Genomic DNA, 26567 nt, shown 5'->3' on the forward strand with positions numbered 1-26567 from the left:
TTTCACTTTTAAATTTCCCGCCGAAATCTCATCTGATCGCAACTTCAAGGATTTCAAAGCGTTTTTCCGTATTTTGGCCACTTAGGCTCAACTAAACTTCCTGAAACTTGGTGTGTTAAGTCTCTGGCGCCTTCAGAAGACAGTGTGCTTAATTTTTACCGATTAGGGACTGCGTGGACTCTAGAAAACGCCGTAAAAATCTATGACGCCATGGCCACTGGTGCGAGAACTTCAAGGTGGCGTCGCCACCCGCATTTTCTTGTTGCGCGTTTTCTCGCTTACCAACCGTGGCGTTTTTTGGTATCATGAAATAGTAATTTACTAATACGAGAAAAATCGCTTTTCTCTTTAGTATCCCTTTGAGACAGGAAAGTCAGTTGCATCAGAGTTGCACCTGACAATATCCTGCATTATTCTTAGGCAATTAAGTGCGTAAGTATTAAGTTCAACGATTGAAAAGAATAGCGCCAGTGTTGATATTTTTGTCTCGCCAACGCTTGCCCGCAGTTGCCCCGCATCAAGATCGAGCACAGCCACGAGAATCTGACCGACTCCCTGGCACAGATGGGCCTCGCCTCGCTGTTCGGGCCCGGCAGGGCTCAGCTCTTCGACATGAGCGACGTGCCGTGGCTGCACGTCACCAACGTGGTGCACAAGACGTCCATCGACATCAAGGGGCCTCGTGTCGCCGCCGCCGCCGGTGGTGGGCACGCAGCGCCACCGCCGCCGAACCCGAGCAGCCGGCGCCGCGAACCGGCGTTTGTCGGCCCCTCCGAAGAGACCATCGACGTAGTGCTCGACAGGCCGTTCCTTTACTTCGTTGTGGACAACGTTAGCGGACTGGTCATAGCCATGGGCAAAGTGCTGAACCCGTAAACCATTAGCCCGTACGTGTGCGTCTACGCAAAGCTCGTACGTAAGTGTGCATAGCGCCCATAGGCGTGCGCAGGGGGGACGAAATTCACGGCAGCGCCACCCTCTTCCCGTTGGTCGAGATTGAAAGAAAACGAGCTCTGCAGGAGCGTAGCGTGAAACTCTTCTTTTTGGGGGGGAGGGGGAAGGTTCTGACAACTTTATGTATGCATGTTCGTGCGTGTTTGTATAGCATGTGTTTCGTACCCCCCTCCCCCCTTGCACATGCCTATGCCTAGCGCGCATATTTCTAGGTGGCACAACTGGAACAACGGACAAGGGCGTCGTCGGAAAACCAACGTCGCACTAGCAGTCACGTGACACAACAGGAACTGGCGCGGCTGTGGGATTCGGAAGCAGTGGAATTCTTTTTCGAACATTTGCAACCGTAGCTACCGGCCGGATAACGCGTTTAGCGGCGCCCATGGACAAAAAGTCACCGGGTTGTTTTCAGGAAAGTGACTAAAATAGCTGGTCACGCCACCCGAATATATACTGGAAGGCAAAAACTGGCACAGATCAGTGGGCCATGCTGCAGCAAATTACGCTGTAAAAACTAAATTGGCGCACTAGCAGTGTCTGGTGACACAGGCAGCTCTATGTACGATAAACCGGAAGCATTAAAAAAAAAATCTCTTCTCCGCCAGCGTTGAATTTTAAAGCATGCGGTCACGTTAAGACTTACCTGGGCAGGCCTCTCTCCAGCACGCGAAATCACGTCCTGTTCAAAGTCGAGCCGTGCGCATAGATGATGTCGCTTCACACAAATAGCTGCGATGGCAATTTATCTGTTCAGCAAGGCCAGTAGAGCCGCTCAAAATTTTAACTAGCGTGCGTGAGCGGCGACCTTTCTGTGCGTCAGCGCCTATTATGTCTTCAAGAAGAAACTGCCTATCTGACGACGCGCCCAGCTGAGTGCGCCGTGTGGGCATGCGCTTACCCTCGCCTTATTTGCAACTTGGCATGCGTAAATCGAGGGGAGGCATGTGCAAGCCTACCCTCGATTTCCCTCCTTCCGAAGGAGATAAAATTTCTGTCACATTGTTCGCTTTATTGCCTCTGTTCACACCGAGTCTTTATTTTTCTATTTCACTGCGACAGTGGTGAAGTATATATATGCTGACTGGAGGAATAAACACATTTGGTTGTTAGCACTGTTGTCTGTGTCCTTTCTTGTCCCGTCTATTTAGCGGTTTTTCCACTCGTAGTCATGAGCCAACCAGTCCAAATGCGTACCGTACCGCTAGTAAATGATTTGGGCATGATATGCTGACTTAACGGCTTGCTTGCAAGAAGCGATCGACCAGATATGGTAGTGGCGGCGCGTGCACACAGGTCCGCCGACGGGAACGAAAAAGACAGAAAAGGAATTTATCTCTCGTTGCCGTCAGCAACAACGCATGCCGTTGCCACTTTTTGTGGTCGGTCGCGTATCGCTCGTGTCAACACCACGGGTATATCGTACAGCATGGTCTAAACCGGGAGTCCATTTTCACAACTTGGCGTCACGTGACCCGAGCAGAAACGTCACGAATGACGTCATTGCTAGAGCGAGATGCTGGCAAAACACTGAGAACCGCGAAGCGGCGCGCTGCACTTTACCGGGCCCCCAGTGACACTTAATGGGGCCCTGCAACGCTTTTTCAGCATGGTCAGCAAAAGCTGCCGATCGGTAGTCGAGGCTACTGAGAACACGCGAGTCAAACCTTATAGCTCAGCACGCGGCCTGGAAATTACAATTCTCAGTCAGCTAGAAATCGCTCCCTCTTCTCTCTACAAATGATGCCGTATACCCCAAGTCCACGGCCGATGGCTGATTTGAGCATCGTGAGCTGCATAGTTACCGTGGCCGCCGCGGGATGGCGCTACGTACCCGCGCTCCCTAGCGCTTGCGATCACAGCCTGGCTCCTCCATTTCCACTCCCATTTATTATCAATAAAGTTTATTCCTCCTCCTCCTCCACTGAAAGTAAGACGCGCATTCGAAAAAAAAAAAATGAAAGTGCTCAAGGTCATGACGCGCGCGCTGACGAAGGGACGCGCCTTCTTGCCCCCTTGTCATTGCCCTCCCTGTGTAGCTTTTAGCGCGCTCGCTGTTAGGAGAGACAGCACTTAAAGCGTGCGTCAAAGTCCCTGTAACTCCGCTCGTACTTGAGGGATTCTAAACATTTTTTCGGCAGCCGATGCGTCGCAATAAGCTCTTTTAGCGAAGCCATTAGACGATTACTTGGAAAAGCGTTGAAGGGCCCCCTTTAAGCAAGGCCAACAACATAGCCGTTCATTCAAATTGTATGAATGTCAGTGGTTTGACGTCACATGTGACCTTTTGCCCAGGTCACATACGTCGAGCGGCTGAGGTGCTATCCCTCGAACAACTGAGGTGCAAATAGACTCCCCCTTAAAGTAACAATTCCGACACGTTTTCAACAATCGGCAATATCAAGCGTTCAGCAGCCACAGAAAAATTAAAAGCTCAGTGCGCTATGTTTTCTTCTGGATAATTAAAGGCAACGCGCACGTGAAAATGCGCAAACAGAAGCGATAAAAAAAAAAAAACTCGGTAAACCGACGCGCTAGTCGCGAGCGAAACACACTACCGATAATTTTTAACATTTCGAATAAACGCTCTAGTTTGTAACCGCCGTCATTCGACGGAATGCTTTTTTGTGAATTTTGAATGAGCTAGGTGGCGAAAATATGCCCCTCTGTAACCTATAATGTTGTGATATCGTTGTATCTGGTCATTCTGTCTACCCACTCGTCTACCGCGCTGTCACAAATCCTGCGCTCGCGCACATCATACATCCGGATATATATGAAACGGACAAATGCAAACAATGTGAATGTGTGTTCTACTCTGTCCGCGTTCAATCGCGCTGTTCAAACTTCGCGTGAATACAGAGCCACACTGGAGCATATATTATGGGAATGCCGAGGGATTAGACACAATAACGAGAACGCGGCCTTTAGCATTTGCGCACGCTGGGAAGCCGTGCTTCTAAGCCCCGCACTGGAGGATCAACTCTGGGCCGTTCAACGGGCCGAGGACGTCGCCAGGGTTTAAGGACTCCAGGCCGTCACCTAGGCGGGGCCATCGGCCCGCCCCACCAACTCACAGGACTCAGAATGAAGTTCCTTCCTTCAAGTAAACGCACGCATCGAGTTCAGGATGCCGTCACAATTACCAATGCCAAACGCGGTAACGCCACCAGCCGCGGGCGCGTAACAAATTCCAATAATCCCTCGTCTTCTCCGGGCCTTTCAGTATCCCCAGCGTTGTCGTGACGTCACCATTCGGGTCTGCCCACATGACCCACAAAAACGACCCGTTTTTCTGCTCGAAGGTGCGCGCGCTCGCCGCTTTTGAATAATCAAACGCGTGCAACCCCGCTATTACGGCACCGTTTCGAAAAATTCTCGCGGTTACGTGTTTGTCGAAGACGCATGCACAACTGCAACACCTCTATTAAATTTGGACCTCCGAGTGGTTTAGTGGCCCTTGAAACGCGTCACAAAACTAATCTGCACCTGCATGCATTCAAAAAACGCCGTCATTCCGAAAAGCAGCTCCATCATTCGAAACATCAAGCCATCATTTTCTTTCTCAAATAAGGTGCCTCAGCGCAAAAGCTGCCAATGCTGAAAGTTCATTCAGCAAGGCCAACAAACACACTACAAGCTCGCCAATTATGGCAAAAACTATCTTTATTGACAATGACTGTGCAATAGGGCCACAGGACGTGGCCACGGCACAACTGTGTACCATCAACCACCGAAGTTTGTGGAACATGGTCTGTTGAAAAGACAATGCTCAGTCCCGATATCAATATTATGAACATCAATGTTCGAGGATGCCATATCAAAGCCTACCAGAGGCGTAGCCAAGGGGGGGGGTTGGGGGGGTTCAAACCCCCCCGAAATTTTTCAATTTTGCTTGCGTATATAGGCACGCACACATACAAACGCACGCACAAACATACATAAAGTATGGTTGAACCCCCCCCAAAAAAAAATTTCTGGCTACACCTCTGAAGCCTACAACTTTTTCCTCAATACAAGAGGCTGCAGGCTCGTACAGCTACACCTCTGGTCTTTGCTGTTTTGCCAAGATTATTTGCTAGGGGTGTGCAAATAGCACATTTCTTAGACCAATATTGAATACAAGTGAAATAGCATGTTGACTAAACAACGTTGAAGTAGTTCATGAATACTCAACAGCCATTCTTGCAGTTTATGTAAAATGTTCATGAACTAGAATTAATAAAATCCAGCATTGAAAACAACAATGAAGCATCTAGAACAAGCAAGCAGACTGTTCGCATCTAGAGAACAGTTTCAAGTGTGCACGTCATCTTTGCGCAGCCAGTAAAGTCTGGCTTGATGTGCAATGTAGCCTGCTGCATGCAATGTTTCATACTACATGCCCGTGGGAATGGAAGTTATTGCACTTTGGCACAAAGTTCGTGTATTTCGGTGCAGTTGATGTGTCCAAGTAGTTGAAAGGTATTCATATTTACGAATGGCGGCTATTCAATTCAGAGACTCAATAAGAAGTTGGGCGAGTTTGTTTTGGCTCGCGACTTAAAAATGATGCGACAAAGACAATGACACAATAGAAAGAGCGGGAATCCGTTCGAAGACCAATCAAACAGGACACCGTTTCATTCAGTGTGAAAATTTTTAATATTCACACACCCCTGCATAATTTGATGTACAGTATGGCAAATCCGCTTACTCCCTGTTCCGCAAACTTCCCTGGCCATGAATTTCCATTCATCAAACCGGCAGCCTCTCCAACCTACATACAAGTTAGCCTGCTTTCTCGCAGCCATGGCTGAATAAGTGCTTCTTTACACAAGTGCTCAATGTTTTAACAAAATATTTGCATGCTCCAAATATATGTACAATTTAAAGACAAAAGCATGCCTAAATAGCTCTGAACATTTTTGTGGCACACCATTCGCAACTGCTCTTCAAAAAGCCACACAATTTAAACTACAGCAAAATACACAGATGAGCTTGCAAGTCTTGAACCAAGCAGAACCCTTGGTGTGATAGAGTTATAGCACAACTACCCATAGAGCCAGCTATAAAAATTAGAGGAAAGTTTCAAGTATGGCGGTTGGACCAGTGGCTACATTATTAGCACTAATTGAACATGCCTAAACTTCATCCTTACAAGCCAAATGACCTTTTGACTTAGAATGTTAAGATGTGGCGCTATAATTGCAAAAACTTGCATGGTTATGCACAGGAGTCTTCCTGCATTAAAAAAAAAAACTTGAATGCATGAAAAATGAATAGGGTAGAACATAAAAACAATGTTATGAGGGCACTACAAGCCACAACGAATAATTTAACAGTACATATGCACAGTCAGATGCAAAAGCCTGGTGATCAAACTGCTCCACAAAATCTTTTTTTCTTTACTTCAGAACGCAAGTACATTGAAATCCAGTGGTACAAGACCTTCTGTGGAACTGTGCTAGATTTTTTTATTTCTTGGAAGCGCCATGGTCTCCAAACTTTTGCTTGCTACTGTACCTATCGCTACCATGGTAACCAAACGGCGATGCTTGCAGCAATTTTTGTAGGAAACGGAGCCACACTGAATAAAATGTGATGGCCTACTCCCTTCACAGAACTTTCATTAAAATATCGGCACAAATGAGTGCAAGGCCTCTGCAATAACCGCTTGCACCATATTAGTTTCAGACAAGCAGATTCCACAAGGTAAGCCATTTTCCAGATACATGAAACAAGAATGAATGAATGCTTATTATGTAACACTATTTTTTTTACAGTACAAAAACTTCCTCGCTCACACATGATCACAAAATGGGAGGGTTTTGGCAGGACCTGCTTTCAAAAGGAGGCAACTACAGTGGAAGGGCTCTGTCGACTTAGCAGCCACACTAAAGTGACTGGGTAACAGCAGTCAATAGGGAACCTACAAATACACCCCAATAAACATGCTTCATATTAGTTGTGCATAGTGCCACGCCAAACAATGCATGTTGGGATCGTGGCTTTATAATCTTTTTCTTCCCGTTCATAAGCCCTATCACATTTCTACCTTTTTTTTACCCAAACTTTATCAGCTAAGGGAGCGCATCTTCCTTGTAGGAGGCGTGTCAGCAGCAGGACTCTAAACAGACCCTTTGCGAAGGCTTTTAGTGCCAATATAATAGACATCTTGCTTGCTTGAGTTTCCCTAGATATGTACTCGCAAACTTCCCTTTAAGGAATGCTATCACAAGTTGGTCATGTACCCCCAGTTCATGTCACGAACGCACCATGTTAACGGTGTTGAAGCAAGGAAAGGCGTGCAAGATACTTGTTTTGGGACAAAAAGATGCGTTATGCATCAATATGCTAGGCGAAATAGCACCGAAAGTGCGCCCTAACCCTACGTTACATGTGCCCTAGTGACACAGGCAGGACCATTAACATTTCAGAATTGCAGCTTCGTTATTACAGACTATTCAGTACTGAACGACTGCACCCGTCACAATAGTGGTGCTGCTAAAGTGACAGACCCCGTCACTGTTGCGAGCCTTTGAAAATTGTTGCTCCGAAAACGACAAAAGCTAAGAAAGCTCACAGCCATGCTTCGACACACACACACACACACACACACACACACACACACACACACACACACACACACACACACACACACACACACACACACAAGACATAGGAGCAATGAAAGGTCGCGTGGTAGGGAAAATAACCGTAACTGCAGTGCAGTGAAGAGTCGTATATACGAGTTGCAAGGGACGCCTAGTATGTACAGTCCAGAAGAAAAAATTTCCCCCTAGGTGACTTTTAATGGCAGTACATCACAGAAGTCAACCCGCCGCAGTTTTCAAACAAAGAAGGGTAGAGTCGCGCAAGGCCAAGAGCGTTGAGTCACTTTCCGCACGAAGACACGCTTGCCCTAGCATAATAGGCACATGCAAGAGAGCTTGAACCTACAAAAGTGGACGCCTGCCTGCATAAAATCCCCAACGCTGACAGCAGAACAAACAACATAAAATGACACCCCAAATTTTCAACAAAATACCAGCGCTCTGTTTAAAATGAAATGAAAAATGCTGTAAGAATGTTGAAGGAAATGAGTCTGGAGGAGGAAGTGAGTAGAAAGGAAAAAGAAAAAGGAGAAACCACTGAGCCCAAGAGAAAAGCAAACACGAGGGCGAGCCAGCAAAAGCAAACGACCCAGCAAATGCACGTGCCCCAATTTCACCTAAAAACATTTGACTAAACGCTGACAAAGACCTCAAGTTCCCCGTGGCTTCCAAGGGAACAAAGCAACAGAGGGAAACAAAAAAATGACTGGCATGGTACCTGATCATAGAGGTGTGCAAGGGCTGCTTTGAACTTGGAACAATTTCTCGAGCCAGTAAAGCAAGCAGAAGCAACATGTGCAAAACTGAGGACAAGACGGAACGCAAACGAACGATTTGATGACTTTTGAGCGAGGTATGCCAAACAAAAAAGAAATGCAAACTCACCCGGACCCTTGCAGAGGCAGTACCGTGGAGATAGATGCGATCACCCCCGATGCACATGAGCTATTCTAACAGCCAGCTCACACAAGTCAAGTGACAGCAGGCTACAATTTACCAAGACAACCACCCTCGCTTGCCTAGCAGGTGAGAATGTACAGTGCTGTCTGCGCATAGACCTAGCTCTTAAAATTTCTATAAAGGTCAATAAAAATGAATAACGAGGTGCAACTGTGTTGCAGACAAATTTGCATGTAAATGTTTTCAACATATAAGTGACACGATGACAACAAACCACCCCAAACTTTTGGACAGCCACAGTGAAAAGTACAGACCTAATACTTGAACATTGTGTGCAGTTGTGCCTATCGGTTATAGTCTGAACTTTTGCTCTTTCCAAAGGTCTGCAACTAGAGACGCGGGTTATACACGCAAAGATGTGGTACACAACAAAACAATGACTGCTTTTACTGGGCTGGCTCGGCTTGCACAGTACGAACAAATCGTGCAGCCGCACTTTGACCAATTGACAGCACTCAGTCCAGCCCCTGCACTCCCACCTGCAGGGCGAACTAAAAAAAGACCACGCCATTAAAAACCAGCACGGTACGCCGCAGGCGAGAAAGTGGACCTACGCTCCAGTCCCGTGTGACCAGGCAGCCTGCAGCGGCAGGGTTTTAAAGAGATGCAAGCTCGTAAGGTACATAAATTAAAAAAAAAAAAGAACGACACTGCCATTTCTCTTCCAACCCCACTCACACCAAATCCCTATTTTTTTTTCCTGTTAGAGCCCCCGCAAACTGCTCAGTGTAGGATGTCGACTTCCTCGTCTTCGTCGTCCGTGCCCGCTATGCTCGGGTGGGAGGAGTTGCCCCTTGAGGAGGACGAAGAAGAAGTCGTGCTCGTCAGCGTGAGCACTTGCTCGTGCATGAACAGTCCGCTGCGCTGCTCCTTGAGCATCTGCTGCTGTACCTTGGCCTCCGGAGTCTTGGCCACACGCCGCCGCCTCTGCTGCTGCCGTGGGCGTGGGCGTTTACACCGCACCCTCTGTAAAAATGCAAGCAGGCGAGAGAGAGAGTGGAGCGATGTACGGCCGGGGTGAACATTCTCGTGCACAGATACCAAAAGAATGAAATGTTTGAGAGAACTGCTTTAGCACAACATGGCCCCCTTTTAAGCCTGCAGAAATCATTATGCGCTTCCCTGCAGGATTCCACTACGCGGCTTCAAGCTTCTTCCTCTCCTTGATGTCAATTCCCACCACTGTCACAATGATGCTTCTATCTAAATCCATGCAAACAAAGTATTAATGCCGCCATTATCTTTAAAGGGACACGAAAGGGAAAAGTGATTTTCCTCATATTAGTAAATTACTCCTTCACGATACCAAAAACACCACGCTTGCCATGAGAAGACACTTGGTAAGAGAGAAAAACGAGCAATTTAAGTCCTGCACCAATCACCGGCACATTATAGTTTGTGATGGTGTCTACTAGGGCCAACCTAGTTCTTAATAGGTAAGAAGGAAGTACATTTTCTTCCGAGGGAGCCAAAGACTTAACGTACCAAGTTTCAGGAAATTTCGTTGAGCCAATGTTGCCAAAACACTTTTGAAATTTGTGACATCACCATCGGAGATTTCGACGAGAAATTTTAAAAGTGAGACTTTTGACACAGATTTTCTCCTCCATTAATAAACCTATGTATGGTGTTGAAATTAACGACACTGGAGTTTCCAGAGTAATTTTTCAGTCTAAACTAATTTATTGTTTCACTTTAGTGTCTCTTTAAATGTATGAGAGAACTGGAATAGCACTATCCTGCACCTTTCTAACTTGGCAGATATCATATATGCGGTTGCCTGCAGGATTCTGCTCCAGCTCTTCAAACTGTTTCCCCTCCTTGATGTGACCTCCCTCCACTGTCACGTGACTCCTCGGTCATACTTGCGGTGTGTGTGTTTGAAACTGTGGAAGCTACAAATGAAATTTGGTGCTTAAAATGTGTAATGCCATGCGTTTCATGGTCACCTTTTGAGGTTGCCAATACATGCAACCTAAAAATGGATGGAATTTTCCTCTTCATTAATGTTATTGCCAATTTTAACAAAGCCAGGGGAATCGGTCTTGCACAACATGCACCGAGAGACACCACTACACTCCAGTACAGCAATGCTGCCTACACATCAGTATTTAATCGCATAATGAATGCATCTCCGAATTTTGTCCTCAATATTTGAATCCCCACTTCCCACATAGTAATTTCACCTTGAACTTGGCATGCAAACCCGACGTTCTCAGATTCCCAAGCACCAAAGCATGGCCTCTGAAATCCATATAAAAAATGGCACCCATGACATACCGTATTTGCTCGCATATTCCTTGCACTTTTTCTCCCGGAAAACCGATAGAAAGTTGGGGGGTGCGAGAATTATGCAAGGAAAATTTTCAGCGAAAACATAGAGCGCTTAGAAAAAAAGAAAAAGAAAACGAAGCGGCCGCAAATCTGGGTTCTCCCGCCAGCAACCAGCTACAAGGTTTGAAAAGTGCTAATACAAGACTTACCTTAACAATGAAACCACAGGTTTAACACTAATCAAGGTTCATTTGCCGACACTAAAGCCACTAGCAAATAAAGTGTCTCGGCCGAACTACTCGGACTCAAGAGTCAAGACTGCCATCGAAGTCACTCATAGCGGCGTCATCGGAGTCATCGCCAGCTTCAGCATTGTCTCCACCGTCATTATTGTGAACCACGCCGTCTTCCGTCCCGTCCAAGGCGTTGGAAATCCAAGTTTTTTTTTTAAAACTGTGGACTATGATTTCTAGGGAAATCATGGCCCACGCCTCTATTACCCACGCACAGAGAAGCTCCACTGACGGCTTCTCATCTTTCCCCCGGGAGACATGTCATGGTCGCTTTCAGCAATCCATTCTGCATACAGCCTCCGAACATTATCCTTGAATGGTTTGTTCCAAGGACACGTCCAGAGGTTGTAGCATCGATGTCAGACCGCCTGGAATGACGGCGAGATCAGTTCGCAGCTCCTTCAGCTTTATCCGAACGGAGTTGGAAATGTGACCGCGGAAGCTGTCGACGACCAGCAGCGACGGGTAAAGCCCCGTCGACTGCCCTGGGTGGCGCCCCCAGACAGTCTTCACCCAATCGACCATAAGGTCAGCGGTCATCCAACCTTTTCTTTGTACCTGTACATGAATTCCAGGAGGGGGGGGGGGGGACTTGACTTTCGGGAGGGTGTTCCGTTTAAGAATAACAAACGGTGGCAGCTTCCGCCCATCCACTGTTTCGGCGAGCAGTATGGTGCACCTCTGCTTCTCGGCACCTGTTGTTCTGATGTGCACACTCCGCACACCTTTTTGCTGAACAGTTGTGCTCGAAGGCATATCAAAGTTCAACGGTGTTTCATCCGCGTTTCTGATCTGGGAGAGCAGGAAGTTTTTTTCCTCCCGGATCCTAATCACAAATCGATGAAAATTGACGATCTTGTCTTCATTCACCGAGGGTAGCCGCTGACACAGTCATCCGTCTCCTGAGTGACAGTCCACTTTGGTGCATAAATCGTGTGGCCCACCCATTGCTAGCGCGGAAATCTTGCGCCAGGATGCCCTCCTTCCGGGCAATAATGTGCACCTGGTTTCTGATCAACTCGATCGAAACAGCACACTCGTCCACGCGGCGACCCTTGATGCAACCAAGCAGTGCCACCTCAACCTGTGGATATTTCCCAGTCTTAGGCCCACGGAAGGCCTTGCGTGTCTTGTTCGTGGCTTTCAGCTATTCGTGCTGCCGTCGCCAGTAGTGCACACAAAATTCGTCCACGCCGAAGTGCCTGTTCCAGTGCATGATTGATCACCTTTAACTTGAAAGCAGCTGTGTAGCTTCCGTATCGGCCCATTGCGTTGCCGCAGAATGGACGCTACTACACATGCGACACAAAGCACTAACACTAAACACGCCGTGACGCGAACTTGCCACTCGTGGCTTGGCCTGGATTGGATCAGGGCTCTGTGCGCTGCGAGTATGCATGATGTGATGTGTAAGAGGTGGCGCTAGGTTGCTACGCGCTATCATCATCATTGGTTGGAAGAAGCAGACGACATTTGATGCTGCGATTTTTCAGTGTGCGATAATTACGCTAAGAAAAGAAAATCCCATTTTTTGTTGGGCGATGTGGGGGGTGCAAGAATTACGCGGGTGCGAGGATTATGCGAGTAAATACGGGACATTAGCAATAAATTTTGGTACACGCAGTTAGCAAAAGTAAGGCTTTCGAGATCTGTTTCTTGCCTCGAGCTGTTGCGTTACTGTGGGCTCATCATCATCCGAGGTGCTTCCACGCTTACCGAGGTCTGATACTGATTGGGTTGCTGGTGCTGCCTTTGCGATTTTTACAGCGAAAGCTGTTATGAGATCATTTCACCGGCCGTTTTTGGCGCCGTAGTTGTCCGCCGCCGCCGCCGGTGTCCGTAACCAGTATCGCTCGAAATAAGAAAAAAAACTAAACAAGAAAAAAATTCCAGGATGGAACGAGGTTCGAACCTGGGCCCTCTGCGTGGGAGCCCAATATTCAACCTCTGAGCCATGCCGGTGCTTGAAACTGCTTTGCAAAAAGGTCCTATACAGGCTTCATGTCGGGAAGGAACCACATTAGCATATGCAATATAGCGTGGTAGAAGAGTAAAATAAGCACCAAGCGTCGCACAACGTGAATTCTGTAACCAGGCGTCACACAATGCGAATTGCGCAACGAGTAGGTTGTTGAATGCTTCCAACCCATTACAAAGGGCTCCGCCATAATTCTTCGTCGTCATCAGGCACAGCATCAACAAAGTGCGCATAATGCCTTACATGTGTTTTGTAGGTACCACGGCTCTCCGTAGAATGACGAAAAATGGCACAGTGCCTGCTGCCCTACTTCTCAAAAACTACAATGATTTATAGCGTAGTGGGTTCCTCGCAAGTGCACTTGTATTGGTTGCCAAGGAAGCCCATAAGCGCATGATCCATTTCCTCGGGGTCTCAGTAAAATTACAATGATTTAGAGCGTAGTGGGTTCCTCGCAAATGCACTTGTATTGGTTGCCAAGGAAGCCCATAGCTAGCGCACGATCCATTTCCTCAGGGTCTCAGTAAAATTACAATGATTTATAGCGTAGTGGGTTCCTCACAAGTGCATTTGTATTGGTTGCCAAGGAAGCCCATAAGGGCATGATCCATTTCCTCGGGGTCTCAGTAAACTCTTCCCCCCCCCCCCCCCTGTCTCTCGCACGTCAACGTATGTTATACAGCATGACGGGAGAGGGAAATAGCGATGGGGCGTCACCCAATGCAAATTGCATAACTGGTGGGCCGTTTAATGCTTCCAACCCATTAGAAAGGGCTGAGCCATATTTCTTCATCGTCATCAGTCGTCGCGTCAACAAAGTGCACATAATGCCTTACAGACGTGTAGCTGGTGCCTCGCTTCTCCGCAGAATGACGAATAATGGTTTAGTAGGTGCTTCCCAACTTCAGAAAAATTGTGATTGATGGCGTAGTGGGTACCATTCTAGTGTACTTCTATTGTAGCCGCAAGAGAGCTTACAACGAGCTCTAGAAACGCCGCTCTTCCAGCTTTCGCTGTGACTGTGCTGCGATTTCAGCGCAGGCCTGGCGTTTTTTTTGTTTGTGAATAGTCGTGCAAGTGTGCGGCGTGTGTTTAGTACTGTTGGTGCAATTTTATCTGTCAACAAGATCTTGGCCAAGTGTGCCGCTGTGTGTAGTTGACGGATGAAGCAAGGGGCACATTTTTGGATGATCGCTTTCAGAGGTGCTTTTGCAAGGCGTTTGGCTGTCTATGGGCCACGGCAGCATCGTACTGTGCCAACTGTGCTGATACATTTGGCCGGGAATGTTACCGCTAGGAGACGCTGACACATCTGGCAATAATCTAGCAAAAGTATAGTCAAAAGCGATCGCTTGCTAGGCAGAAGTTACCGTATTTACTCTATTCTACCGCGCCCTCGATTGTAACGCGCACCCGTTTTTTTGCGACAAAAAAAAAAAAAGTAATACATCGATTGTAACGTGCACCCATTTTTCGTGAGAGAAAAGAACAAAAAAAGTCCGTAGGAGTCAAACTTCGCACGTTCAGAAGAACAAGTATTTGGGTTTTAAAGAACTAAAGTTTCGAAAAAGTAAAACAACGAAAAAGCGGGCCTTGCCACTAAAGCTGTCACCACTACGGCGGCGATACGAGTCGTGTAATGGATCAGTCCTCGTGGCTGTCAACGCTCTTTGACTTCGGGAAACCGGCCCTGCTTTGGTCCACTGAAACCTTTTCGTGAAGCTTTGCTGTAAAAAATCTTCTGCTTCTGTTTGCGCCAGTCTCGCACGCACGTTTCGGGAACTCCGAACGACCGCGATGCGACCCGATTTCCGTCCGTCTCGGCACATGTAATAAGTATTCTTTTAACCCCTTCAGGGTTTTCGCCGTACATGTACGGCAGAAGCTTCCTGGTACCAAAGGGTTTTCGTCGTACATGTACGGCATAGCGTTTATTTTTAAAACGCGCGCCTTTTTCGATCATTTCTCTTGTTTGGCCTGTGCTTCAACACTTCGGGAATATGTGGAATTTTTTTCATGCGCCGATGTCTCTCCGTTGTATTTTTTTTTTCGCTTCCCAAAACGGCGCGCCGCCTATCGCTTGCCCATCCGAGCGCGTTCGCGGTGCAGCTGGTTTAAAGTGCGCGCCTTTTTCAATGATTTCTCTTGCTTGGCATGTGCTGCCACGCTTCGGGAATACGTGGAATTTTTTTCATGCGCCGATGTCTCTCCGTTGTTGCTTTTTTTATGCTTCGCAAAATGGCGCGCCGCGCGCCGGCTATCGCTTGCGCAACCGAGAGCGCCCGCGGCGCGGTTTGGTTTCAAACGCGCGCCTTCTCCCTTTTCTCTTGCTTGGAATGTGCTGCCACGCTTCGGGAGTTCGTGTAATTTTTTTAATGCGCCAATGTGTCTCCGTCTTTTTTTTGCCGCAGAGCGGATGGCTGTTTGGTTTCTAATCTCTCAAAGGGTGACCGCTTGTTACTCTCTCATTTATTGCACCCCGGCACGCGATTACATCTGTTTCCGCGCGGCGCTAAATTACACAAACGACGCCGCCGTGATTGCGTTTCCTGTTTTGGGTTCTCGGAAAAACTAACTACGTCTTGTTGGCGATAAGACGAAGTATTACTGTAGCTTTTTCACTCGTTTTGCTTTCCGGACGGGCGCAGAACCATAGAGTTTTCTTCAGTGCGCTCACTAACGCAGTTCGCTCACGCTATGGAAGCGCGCGTCGGTTGCGCTGCTGCCGGTGAGTCGAGCAGCGATTCTTCTGATGCGGACTATTCCCCAATTGCCGATCAGAATCTGATTCATTGGATTTCAGTTCGTCAGACGAGGAGTTTTGACGAGTTCGGACTCCGATGACGATCAAGGAGCGACATCTGAAACGCGTGCGCGGGGAGCCATGCTTCAAAGACTATCACAGGCTGAAAAGTTTTTAGTGTTTGAGCACGAGCGTTTTTAACCGGAAACGTAGTCTGGTACGCTTATTTTTGTATGTTTGTGAGCTATGTTTAATACAATGCATAATTTTTATTCATAAAAAACTGTGAAGCTTCTTTTTTTTAGGATTCTGCTTGATTTTACTACGAATAAACCATATGTATGTAGCAACAAAACTGATTTTTTTGTCACTTTACGGTCACGAAAAAAAATTTTAGACAATTTTTTTCTTAAATAGAATCGTCTGAAGAATTTATTTCAGCAATAAAAAAATTACACATTTTTGGACTGGATTTCGCGAAAAAATTCGACCCTCAAAGGGTTAAATGCGGCATCATGGTGCACTCGTCGAGTATTTGGAGTCTGTACTTCCATACCGTCGATGCGAACGCAGAACGGGATGACAATCTCCTCAGCACACGTACGAACTGAAACAATAAGCAGAAATGGCCGAGGCGCGTAGGAGGCGGCCATTTCGAAATGCTGATGGCAATATGATAAACGAGTTTTTTTTTTTTTTTTTCGGTACTCGATTCTAACGTGCATGCGATTTTTGGACTCGTTTTACCGGAAAAAAGGTGCGCGTTAGATTAGAGTAAATGCGGTAACATACTCGTCGGTCGTAGCGGTAGTAGATAAAGTTATGGCAGTGAATGTGCTTAAAAACTGCTTTGTGCTGACCAGGCATGACCAAATGATGCACCAGGCAATGCTGCACATTCTTTTTCTCAACTTTCCTCCAGTGATGACACTGCCTGCTCCAACAACGAATATTGCAGTGACGGCAGTAAGGTTTGAGACTGGTTAAAAGTATGGGGTCATTTATAGAATAAGAGAAAAATAAAAGGGCAATAGCAATTCATACAGCGCCGACATGATGTAAATTTTCGTTTTTCACAGATAATTTACCCCGCGTAATGATCACACCCCTAAGTTCGAGTCATTTTTTAAATAAAAAAAGTGTGATCATTATGCAAGTCAATAGGGTATGCCACGCTGATGGCGTGGACACTGCTGGCAACCTATGAGTACAGAGTGCAAGGCGATAATGCAAGAAAAGGCCCACAAGACAGTTGACAATTGTGCCACAGAAAGACGCTCCAAATACAGTAAAATCTCGTGAATTCGACCCCCGTTAATTCGGAATTTCGGTTAATTCGGACGCGGCGTCTGGTCCCGTCCAAAATGTGCATTGTTCTATGGCTGAGAACTCTCATTAATTCGGACAGATTCGACCGCGCTTCGGTTAATTCGAACTCCCGACCGAGGTCGGGTCGAGACGGGGAAGCAGCAGCGGATACCGCCACGGCCGCGGTTCGGATATAATTCGGATTTGCAGTCGAAATCCACGGCGCATCTGAACAACTTCGAGATCGGATCATGGCCTCCGAGATTTAAAACGAGGTAACGAGATTGGATTATGGCCTCCGAGATTTAAAACGAGCTTTGCATCTCGGAGGCACATACACAATGAAAGGCAGTGCATCGCTACTGTCATCAGCAACAGGCAACATGGCGACGGTCCGTCCGCGTCAGTCCGCGTTATCAACGCGATCAGCCAGCCACGAGTGGTGGATGATAAGAATAGCATAGAATATGGCATAAGGCATCGTTCCGCGATAGCACCCCTGGTGTTCCGCAACGTGCGCGGTGAAGCGTTGTGCAGGCCTGGCGTTCCGGACTTTCCGCACGCCTTTCTACGTACGAGCCGTGCAACATTTTCAACACTGACGAGACAGCGCTGTTCTATAAGGCTCTGCCTGACAAGACGATCGTGTTTAAAGGGGACCCGTGCGTCGGCGGGAAACGGAGTAAAGAGCGGGTGACGGTTCTTCTGGCTACGAACATGACCGGCACAGAGTAGCTGCCGCTGCTGGTGATAGGAAAGGCTGCGAAGCCAAGATGTTTTAAGAACATTAAGCAGCTGCCTGTCGACTACCGCTTTAATAGAAAGGCTTGGATGACGGCCGAAATATTTTGAGCCTGGCTGCGTCAGCTAGACCGCCGCTTTGCGGCAGTGTGCGCGGACAGCCACCTTCAGGAACTTAGCAAACTTGCGATTTCCTTGCACGTTGCCTCCGCGAAGCAAACCGCGATCACCGACTTCTATAAGAAATAAAAGTCTGATGGTGGCGGAAACATTTTTCTAGTGTTTTGATCGTACTCGCGATAATTCGAACCCTCGGTTAATTCGGACATTCTCTCTGGTCCCGTGAAGTCCGAATTAACGGGGTTTTACTGTACACTCTTCCTTTTGCTTCATGTGAAGCTTCTTTCTTACTCCTCCTCCTGGGTTTTCACAAAACTGATCAGCGAGACCTACGGAGCAAGAAAGATTTAGGAGGTGCGACTCCGCTATTTCAGGTGACCAGATGATGTCACGCTTCCAGAGAGCCACAAGCTAGCAGCATCTGGCAGCAGATAAGGAAATTGCCGCTGTTTCGGTTATGCAACAACAAAATATTTATGTGCCCGCTGACGGGAACGCCGCTATCGTCTGCTCACAAACGCTGCCAAAGGGCATGTATAGGGGAGCTCGCATAAAGCCTGCTCCCACAACCGGCTGCATATACAGTCAACTGCCGATTTTTCGGACTCCCTAGGGACCGCGAAATCGTCCGAAAATTCGAGCAGTCCGAAAAAACAAATTCATGCTTTTTTATTCCGCTTAAGCGGTCAAATCGCCACAGCCACGTCCGAAATAGCATTAATGCCTCCCAGTACAATTATCAGGCATTTTGGTGCGCGCCCAGGCTCTCGCAAATACATTCGGTACCTGCCGCGAACCCCGCTTAACTGCGTACGTGCCAACCGCCACTTTTACATCTCGTGATGAGCGCCGCTGATAACAGCAAAGCGCGGAATAGATTACGGCTATCTTGCATGAAGCGTTTGTAAACGATGACGCGGAACACAAAGACTGTGGCGGAAGAGCGGACGACTCGTCTGGCTTTCCCCGACGCGTGTGCGCATATGCGCACACACATCGCCGAATCGTCGCCGATACGCAGCATTTGCTGCCGTGTCAAGCCGATCGTTTCTAGTTGTGTGCAGTAGATCGCCAACTAAACTGACGCCGTCACTTTACTGTTGCTGTATCGTACGCATGCATTTATCATGAAAGGGTTCGTGATGCGCACTTAGTTACTGACCGCACACGGGCGCGGCAATGGCGAGCTGGTTTCGTCCGCGAAGGCAACGCGTCTTGCGGCGCACTTAGCGGTCTCGCACAAAGAGGCAGCAGGAATGGCGGCGCGGCGCATTTGGGTTCTCGCCTATTAAATGCGTGCAGTACGCATGCAACTGCGCTAGGCCACGTGCACTACCGAGCAGTTAACTGAAGATGCTTATCGTAAGGGTTGTCAGCGATTAAGTTGTACTGGTGCGTTTGCCAGCTGCCGCCATCACGACTCCGTGCATTTCCGCTGCTTATCCGTAACATCGCCGCACGGCGCCGCGATAGCGGCCCCTTTGAATTTGTGGTCTGCTTCACCCCACAACGCTTTGGCATTGCGGCAAAGCTGACTTTCGGACTCTGCTACTGTCTAAAACAGATCGACTCGCGAAAGCCCTTGTTCGAACCTACGATATGATAAACGCGGCAGAGGTGGGGGGCTTCAAATAATGCCTTTCGGACCTGCCATTTGGGCAGAAAGTCCGAAAAATCGGACGCGGAATAGCTTCAGCGTCCGAAATTTTGGACATTCTAATACATTGAAGTCTATGGGGCTGGTGACGGTGCCGCGAAAGCGTCCGAATTTTCGAGCATGTCCGGAAAATCGGGCGTCCGAAAAATCGGCAGTTGACTGTATGTACAGTACAACCTCATTACAATAGACCTTCATAGTGAAGAGGATTTTGGCCTGTTGTAAAGGGAGTAAGTAAAACCAAGGTACTGTTACAACAGACTTTTATGTAAACACTGAATGGGTCTGTTATAACCGGAAAGAATTACGAGAGACAAACATGGTCTTTATTTTTAATGGGGGACCAAAAAAAAATGTGATTTTTAAAAAATCGCATTTTCAGTTTCTGTAGCCCATTTTCTATCTGATGCCAAAATATCTTCACTGAAAACTATGTAAAAGTGCTATAAAATTTTTTTTTGCGTCTGTCGACTTGGCGAAAATTGCGGAAATACGAAGGGCATTCAATAAAGATTTCCCCTGACTGACTTCTATTTATTGCAGGATGCTGAAACTGCGCATGTGTAATGACATAAGTCACTGTAGGTCACGTGCCAATGTGCAACTCTAAACTAATAACGGTCTTTCTTTTAGAGTTGCTGAAGTGGTGTGAGGTATGATAATGGATGCAGTGGAATACAGAGCAGCCGTCAAGTTCCCGTACTTGAAAAGCCGCACTCCAAGGGAGACGTTCGATGAGACAAAAGAGGTTTATGGGGAGGATTCCCCATCATATGATGTAGTGAAGAACTGGCATCGTCAATTCGAATACGGTCTGATTTCGGTGGAAGCGGCTCCGATTGCAGGGCGACCCCACTCCGCTGTCGATGAACACACCATGCAGCAAGTGGAGGCCGCCATTTTGGAAAATCGCCACGTTAGCGTTCGAGACCTAGCCCAACATGTCAAGATTAGTGTGGAGTCCATGGAAAAAATCATTCAGAACCATCTTCATATGCATAAGGTATCCGATCGCTGGGTTCACCGGCTGCTCACACCTTTTCAAAAGCAGGAACGCTTCGAATGCTCCCAGGCTCTTTTGACCATGTGCCATGGATACCAGCAGGACTTTTTCAACAGACTGATTACACAGGATGAATGCTGGGTCCGTCACTATGATATGGAGACTAAAGTGCAGTCGATGCAATGGAAGCACTTGGACTCACCGCCTCCAAAGAAGGCACGCACCCAGCCCTCGGCGGGCAAGGTCATGCTCGCAGTCTTTTGGGACCAGCACGGAGTAGTCTTGATGGATTTCCTAGCAATGGGTGCCACGATGACTGGGGCATACTATGCTCCACTGCTGCGGAAATTGCGAGAGACCATCAAAAACAAGAGACGTGGCATGCTCACCAAAGGAGTTCGCCTTCTGCAAGACAATGCCCCAGTTCACAACTCGCATGTTGCCCAGACGGAAGCACGCTCCTGAGGCTTTGAAATTCAACCGCATTCCCCTTATTCACCCGACCTCGCACCATCGGACTTTCACCTCTTTCCAACATTGAAGTCATATTTGAAGGGCAAGCATTTTCCAGATAAGACTGATTTCTGAAGTTACAACATGGATTTTTCAGCAACCTGTGGACTTCTACAAGCGAGGTGCTTACAGTTGCATAAAAAGATGTGAGAAGTATGTGTCCCTGGGTGGCACCTATGTAGAGAAGGACTAATAAATCTGCAAAGTTTCGTTGCTCTCCGTCCTCAGGGAGTGGGTCAGGGGAAATCTTTATTGAACGCCCCTCGTAGCAAAAAGAAAAACAGCGTTATTCAAAATTATAGCTCGGCAACAGCGCGCAACCGGGTGCCACCATTTTGGGCTCGTAAAGAGCATTTCTCTGTGTTCAAGTTCTCCGTTTCAGCTAGCTCTTCCACTCAGTAACAAGTGTACAAAAAACGCATGTTTGAAGCTTCGGGATCTTCGTCTGTTGCTTGCGCGTCGCGAGGTCGTGGCTGTCGAAAATTGCGCTACTTAGTGACGCGTTCGCACTCGTTCTGTGTTCACGGGTCGACGATAATTTAGAACGCCTTAGTTTGGCAGCTACAAGCGGAAGCTCAATCATCAGATTACGATAGCGCGCCGCACTCGTCACGAACATCGCAGACGTGCGTAGAACATCGCAGACACGAGACTGTAATAGTGTTGACTCGTTGGACCCGTTATTAGAAGTTCTTATCAGCACTTCGGAGCTTATGACGAATACCACCGCAGGACAACTCTTTGTACTCGCCATCGAGCATGACGTGCTTTGAAACATCGGGCACCACGGCCACGCGCATCGCAACCTAGCTTTCTATTCGATGTCGTGGCTAGGCCCAACTCCACTCACGGTGCCTATGTACGAAACAAATCCGAACTTTGCGGGCAAGAACATCGCACTAGGGGAGATGCGAAAGCGAAGAAGCCGCAATGTCCTTCGTCGCAACCAACGAATCGAATCGCCCGCTGGCTCCTCAGATCCGCGGATTGGCATTTTGCGCATCGGCAGCGGAGCCCCCGGCCATGCTCGCCGCGCAGCGACCGCTCGGAGAAGCTACGGTGGCAGCGGCTAGCAATTTCGCGCGTCAGCGTCCCAAAACGCAACACCAAACATACTGCGCGCTGATTTTTTTGTCGCTACAGCTAGGCATAGCCGATCAATGACAGACCAGAGGTCGGCAGAATTCGTTCTTAAATCGGTGTGTCAATATCTGCGGCGCGCTGTTCCCGTCCCGAAAGTGTGCTAAGCGATGTTTGAAGTCGGAAGTTATTGAATTTGGTATGCCCGTGGTAGAAAAGTTCGCTATAAAGGAGTCCTGACCACCTTGCTGGCCTGACATTTTAGTCAATTATATCTGAATGTCCGTTGTACCAGAATCCGTTGTAAACGAAGTTCAATCAATGGAACAAATACGGAGGTCGGCATAACGCCGCAAATTGGTATACAGTAAAAGCTCGTTAATTCGGATTTCTAGGGACCGGAAAAAATGTCCGAATTAACCGAATGTCCGAATTATCGAATGGTCGAAGTAAACACAATAAATGCACTAGTTTTTTCAACATACCTTTACTTAAAGTAATCGCGGATGCTTGTCTGTTTTCGAGCAGATATTCGCGCGGACACAATTTTTCTGAGCCCTTCAAGGTGCTCAGCAGCTCGCATGATACAGTAAAAGCTCGTTAATTCGACTCTCGTTAATTCGGAAAATCAGTTAAATCGGACACGTCATCTGGTCCCTGTAAATATACGCATCACTCTATGAGACTGGGCGCTCGTTATTTCGGACAGATTTGACCGCAAATCGGATAATTCGGCGACTTTCGGGCCGCTGGCGAGGCTCGAAAATGAAAAAAGAACAATTCGGAACAAAAGTGAAGCTCAAACGCAGCATCGCCATGGACATCAATTATCGACTTGGCTTGGATCGAGACTGGTTGAATGGCTTTTTTTCGCGTGTGGGTTTTGTTGCTTTGTTCCCGTTGGTGTGCTGGGGTGCAATCGCGGAACGATGCTATTTCCGATTCCATGCCATATTCTATGCTTTTCTTATCATCCACCACTCACGGCTGGCTGATCGCGTTGATAACGCGGACGGACCGTCGTTCTGACCACTGGCCAAGCGCGAAAAGCACGAAAGGCATTGGAATTGGAAATAGAATCGTTCCGCGATAGCACCCCTGCATCGTTGATCGCCGATTTATCGAGGAACGTTTCAGTACGGCTCCTTTAGCTTGATCTTTGCTGGTGCTTTTGTGCTGACTTCTCGTGCGACCGCACTCTCTGCCGATGGCAACGCCGGCGAAGCGGCCCAAGTACGAGGCCAAGGACTTCACTACCAAAGTAGAAATTTTGCGTGCTCGGAATAACGGGCTCTCCCGACAAGATGTGATGAAGAGTGATGAAAGGGGATCCTTCAATCGGCGGCAACAAGCAAGGAACGAGTAACCGTACTTTTATCCCCCAACGTGACGGTAACAGAGCGCTTGCCCATCAACAATCTTCCCGTGGATTACCGTGCCAACCGAAAAATGTGGATGACGGGTGAAACTTTTGCGGTACTGCAGACATCATGCGAGCTGCTGAGCACCTTGAAGGGCTCAGAAAAGTTGTGTCCGCGCGAATTTCCACTCGAAAACAGACAAGCATCCGCGATTACTTTGTTAAAGGGACACTAAAGGCAAATAACAATTTATGTTAGAGTGAAAGCCCAATGTATGACAACTTCTAAAACGGCAATATTATCAACAGCAGTGCCCTACTTACCGAGAAATTAAGCTAAATGTATCACATGACGAGCGCCACGAGTGGGACATTTTCGAAGTGATCCCGATGACGTAGGGAAGTCGGCCTACAATAAATCACTAGTAATCAAACTAGCAGCAGTAAAAAAAGAACATTCCGAGCATCAAAAGACGTAATAAAATGCTGTTTGTTCGTTTCCGCTTGATTCATGGAAAACAAAACCTCCGTGGCGTTGCCATGGGGAACGGCGCGCGTGGTTCAAAGGTTCCGTTTTCGCCGAGCTGTGCCTCGCCCGTCTCAGTGGTAGTTTCGGGATCGCGTACTGCCGTGCGTGTTTTGCGCGCTCGTGAAGGTCGCTCTGACAGAAAGTTCGACAAAATGCCGCATGCGTGTGATATTGCCGGATGCCCGAATGGTGCACAACGCCAGTGCTGCAGCAAGGAAACCGGTGTGTCTTTTCACTGGGTGCCGCGGAATGAACCCTTACGCTCGAAGTGGCTTAGTGTCATGCCATTGCGCCAGTGTGCTAAACAGTCAAAACCTCTGCGCGTGTGCTCGCTGCACTTTCGTACTGAGGATTACGAGACCAACCGCAACTTGGTGACGGCTTTGAATGTGCCCATCCGAGCAAGTCTTTGCCGCAGCGCCGTTGTTGCTACTGTGGGTCCCGCTACTTCCGCTCGGCTGCTACTAGTGTCGGCGGCCGCGCATTAAAAGCGGGCAACGTTGGGCATGGCAGCAGTGACGTATGAGAGTCGTATTTTCAGGCGGGAGATTTGAAGCGCGCTAACGCGATGCGGACCACTAAAAACGTGATTTTATTTCAAAATAAGCACTTCCTTGGCACAAAAGCAGCGCTACGAGGTTTCTGGACCGCTATTTCAACAATCAACGTCGACTTAATATTTGCCTTTAGTGTCCCTTTAAGTAAAGGTATGTTGAAAAAACTCGTGCATTTATTGTGTTTATTTCGACCATTCGATAATTCGGACATTCGGTTAATTCGGACATTTTTTCCGGTCCCTAGAAATCCGAATTAACGAGCTTTTACTGTATCTGCAGTGTCCGCAAGTTTCACCCGTCATCCACGCTTTTCGGTTGGCACGGTAATCCACAGGAAGATTGTTGATGTTCTCAAAGCAGCGTGGCTTTTGAACCTTTCCGATAACGAGAAGCAGCAAGCGCTCTGTTCCCGTCACGTTGGTGGTTAAAAGTACGGTTACTCGTTCCTTGCTTCTTCTGCCGCCGATACAAGGATCCCCTTTCATCACTCTTCATCACTTCTTGTCGGGACAGCCCATTATTCAGAACACGCAAAATTTCTACTTTGGTGGTGAAGTCCTTGGCCTCGTACTTGGGCTGCTTCGCCGGCTTTGCCATCGGGGTGGAGTGCGGTCACACGAGAAGTCAACACAAAAGCACCAGCAACGATCAAGCTAAAGGAGCCGTAGTGAAACGTTCCTCGATAAATCGGCTATCAACGATGCAGCACACCAACGGGAACAAAGCAACAAAACCCACACGCGAAAAAAAGGCGTTTAAGCAGTCTCAATCCAAGCCAAGTCGATAATTGATGTCCATGGCGATGCTGCGTTTGAGCTTCACTTTTGTTCCGAATTGTTCTTCTTTAGTTTTCGAGCCTCGCCAGCGGCCCAAAAGTCGCCGAATTATCCGATTTGCGGTCAAATCTGTCCGAAATAACGAGCGCCCAGTCTCATAGAGTGATGCGTATATTTACAGGGACCAGATGACGTGTCCGAATTAATCGATTTTCCGAATTAACGAGAGTCGAATTAACGAGCTTTTACTGTATAATATCCGAATGTCTGTTGTAAACAGATCCGTTGTAACGAGGTTATACTGTATATACATTTTTTTTCATTTTTGTTTTCCTGCTCCGTGGTTGCGGCTCTGCCAGTTGAAGTGCCTCCGTCGGCACACGCTATTTTTGTGACATAATCTGGTCGCCTGCGGATGCCCACGCTACCTAAGTTCACCTCCTAAATATTTCTTGCGCCGTGGCCAGACTACATTGTCCCCTTTAGCGTACCTGTAACTCATTCTGTTGGTGGCAGTGTCCCATTCTTACTTTGTGCACAGGTGCGTTCAACGAAGCAGGGGTGCTGCGGCCGGAGGCTGAATGAGGGTTGCTTTGTTGACGACGGCCTCTTTTTCGAGAGCCTTGGGCCGTGACCTCTGGCTTGTTGTCCACTGCCGCCGCCTGGGCCTCCACACTAGTCCGCACGTACTCGGCTATCTGCCGGAGCTTGTGGTCATCGAGGCGCCTCAGGTCTGCAGAAACGTGGAGAACAGGGCCCCAAATTTCAGCTTTGACATTAAACATGGCACTAACAGGGATGCAACAGCCAAAATAGGATTCTGGAGCAACAAAATGTTCTTTTTGGAACACCAAAGTCTAAATTTAGAGCAGTATAACAAAGAAGGCTTACTTTTAGAAAAGAAAACAAAAATATGTACAAACCATTCAACATCAGCTAACTTCTGCACAGTGCACGTAAACACTGCTATCTCAATAAAAGCAGTGTGTTGAGCCACCCCTCAGTGAAAACAATGACTAAGTCCACATTAGCGTTTGCAGGACCTGTCAAATAATTCAACAGGCACTGAAAATGCTAATGTGGACCTGCGAACCTGGCAACCTCAAAATTCGGGAGATTCGTAAAGCA

At 47.8% G+C, this 26567-nt stretch overlaps 2 protein-coding genes across 2 annotated transcripts in view; one reads left to right on the plus strand and one right to left on the minus strand.

Moving 5' to 3' along the window:
- The window catches only part of LOC119404807 (leukocyte elastase inhibitor), a 46684-nt gene extending 45726 nt beyond the window's left edge, over window positions 1-958 (plus strand). The window contains exon 5 of the mRNA XM_037671479.2: window positions 508-958. Coding sequence (XP_037527407.1) covers window positions 508-876 — 369 coding nt within the window. The 3' untranslated portion in view covers window positions 877-958. The remainder of the gene's footprint in view (window positions 1-507) is intronic.
- A 5400-nt stretch (window positions 959-6358) lies between these two features.
- LOC119404809 (protein FAM199X) overlaps window positions 6359-26567 on the minus strand; it is a 39686-nt gene continuing 19477 nt past the window's right edge. The window contains exons 6-7 of the mRNA XM_037671481.2: window positions 25970-26172; window positions 6359-9473 (exon numbers count right to left, since the gene is read on the minus strand). Of these exons, the coding sequence (XP_037527409.1) occupies window positions 9231-9473; window positions 25970-26172 (446 nt within the window). The 3' untranslated portion in view covers window positions 6359-9230. The remainder of the gene's footprint in view (window positions 9474-25969; window positions 26173-26567) is intronic.

This window comes from Rhipicephalus sanguineus, chromosome 9, assembly GCF_013339695.2.
Source record: "Rhipicephalus sanguineus isolate Rsan-2018 chromosome 9, BIME_Rsan_1.4, whole genome shotgun sequence".
Taxonomy (NCBI): Eukaryota; Metazoa; Arthropoda; class Arachnida; order Ixodida; family Ixodidae; genus Rhipicephalus; species Rhipicephalus sanguineus.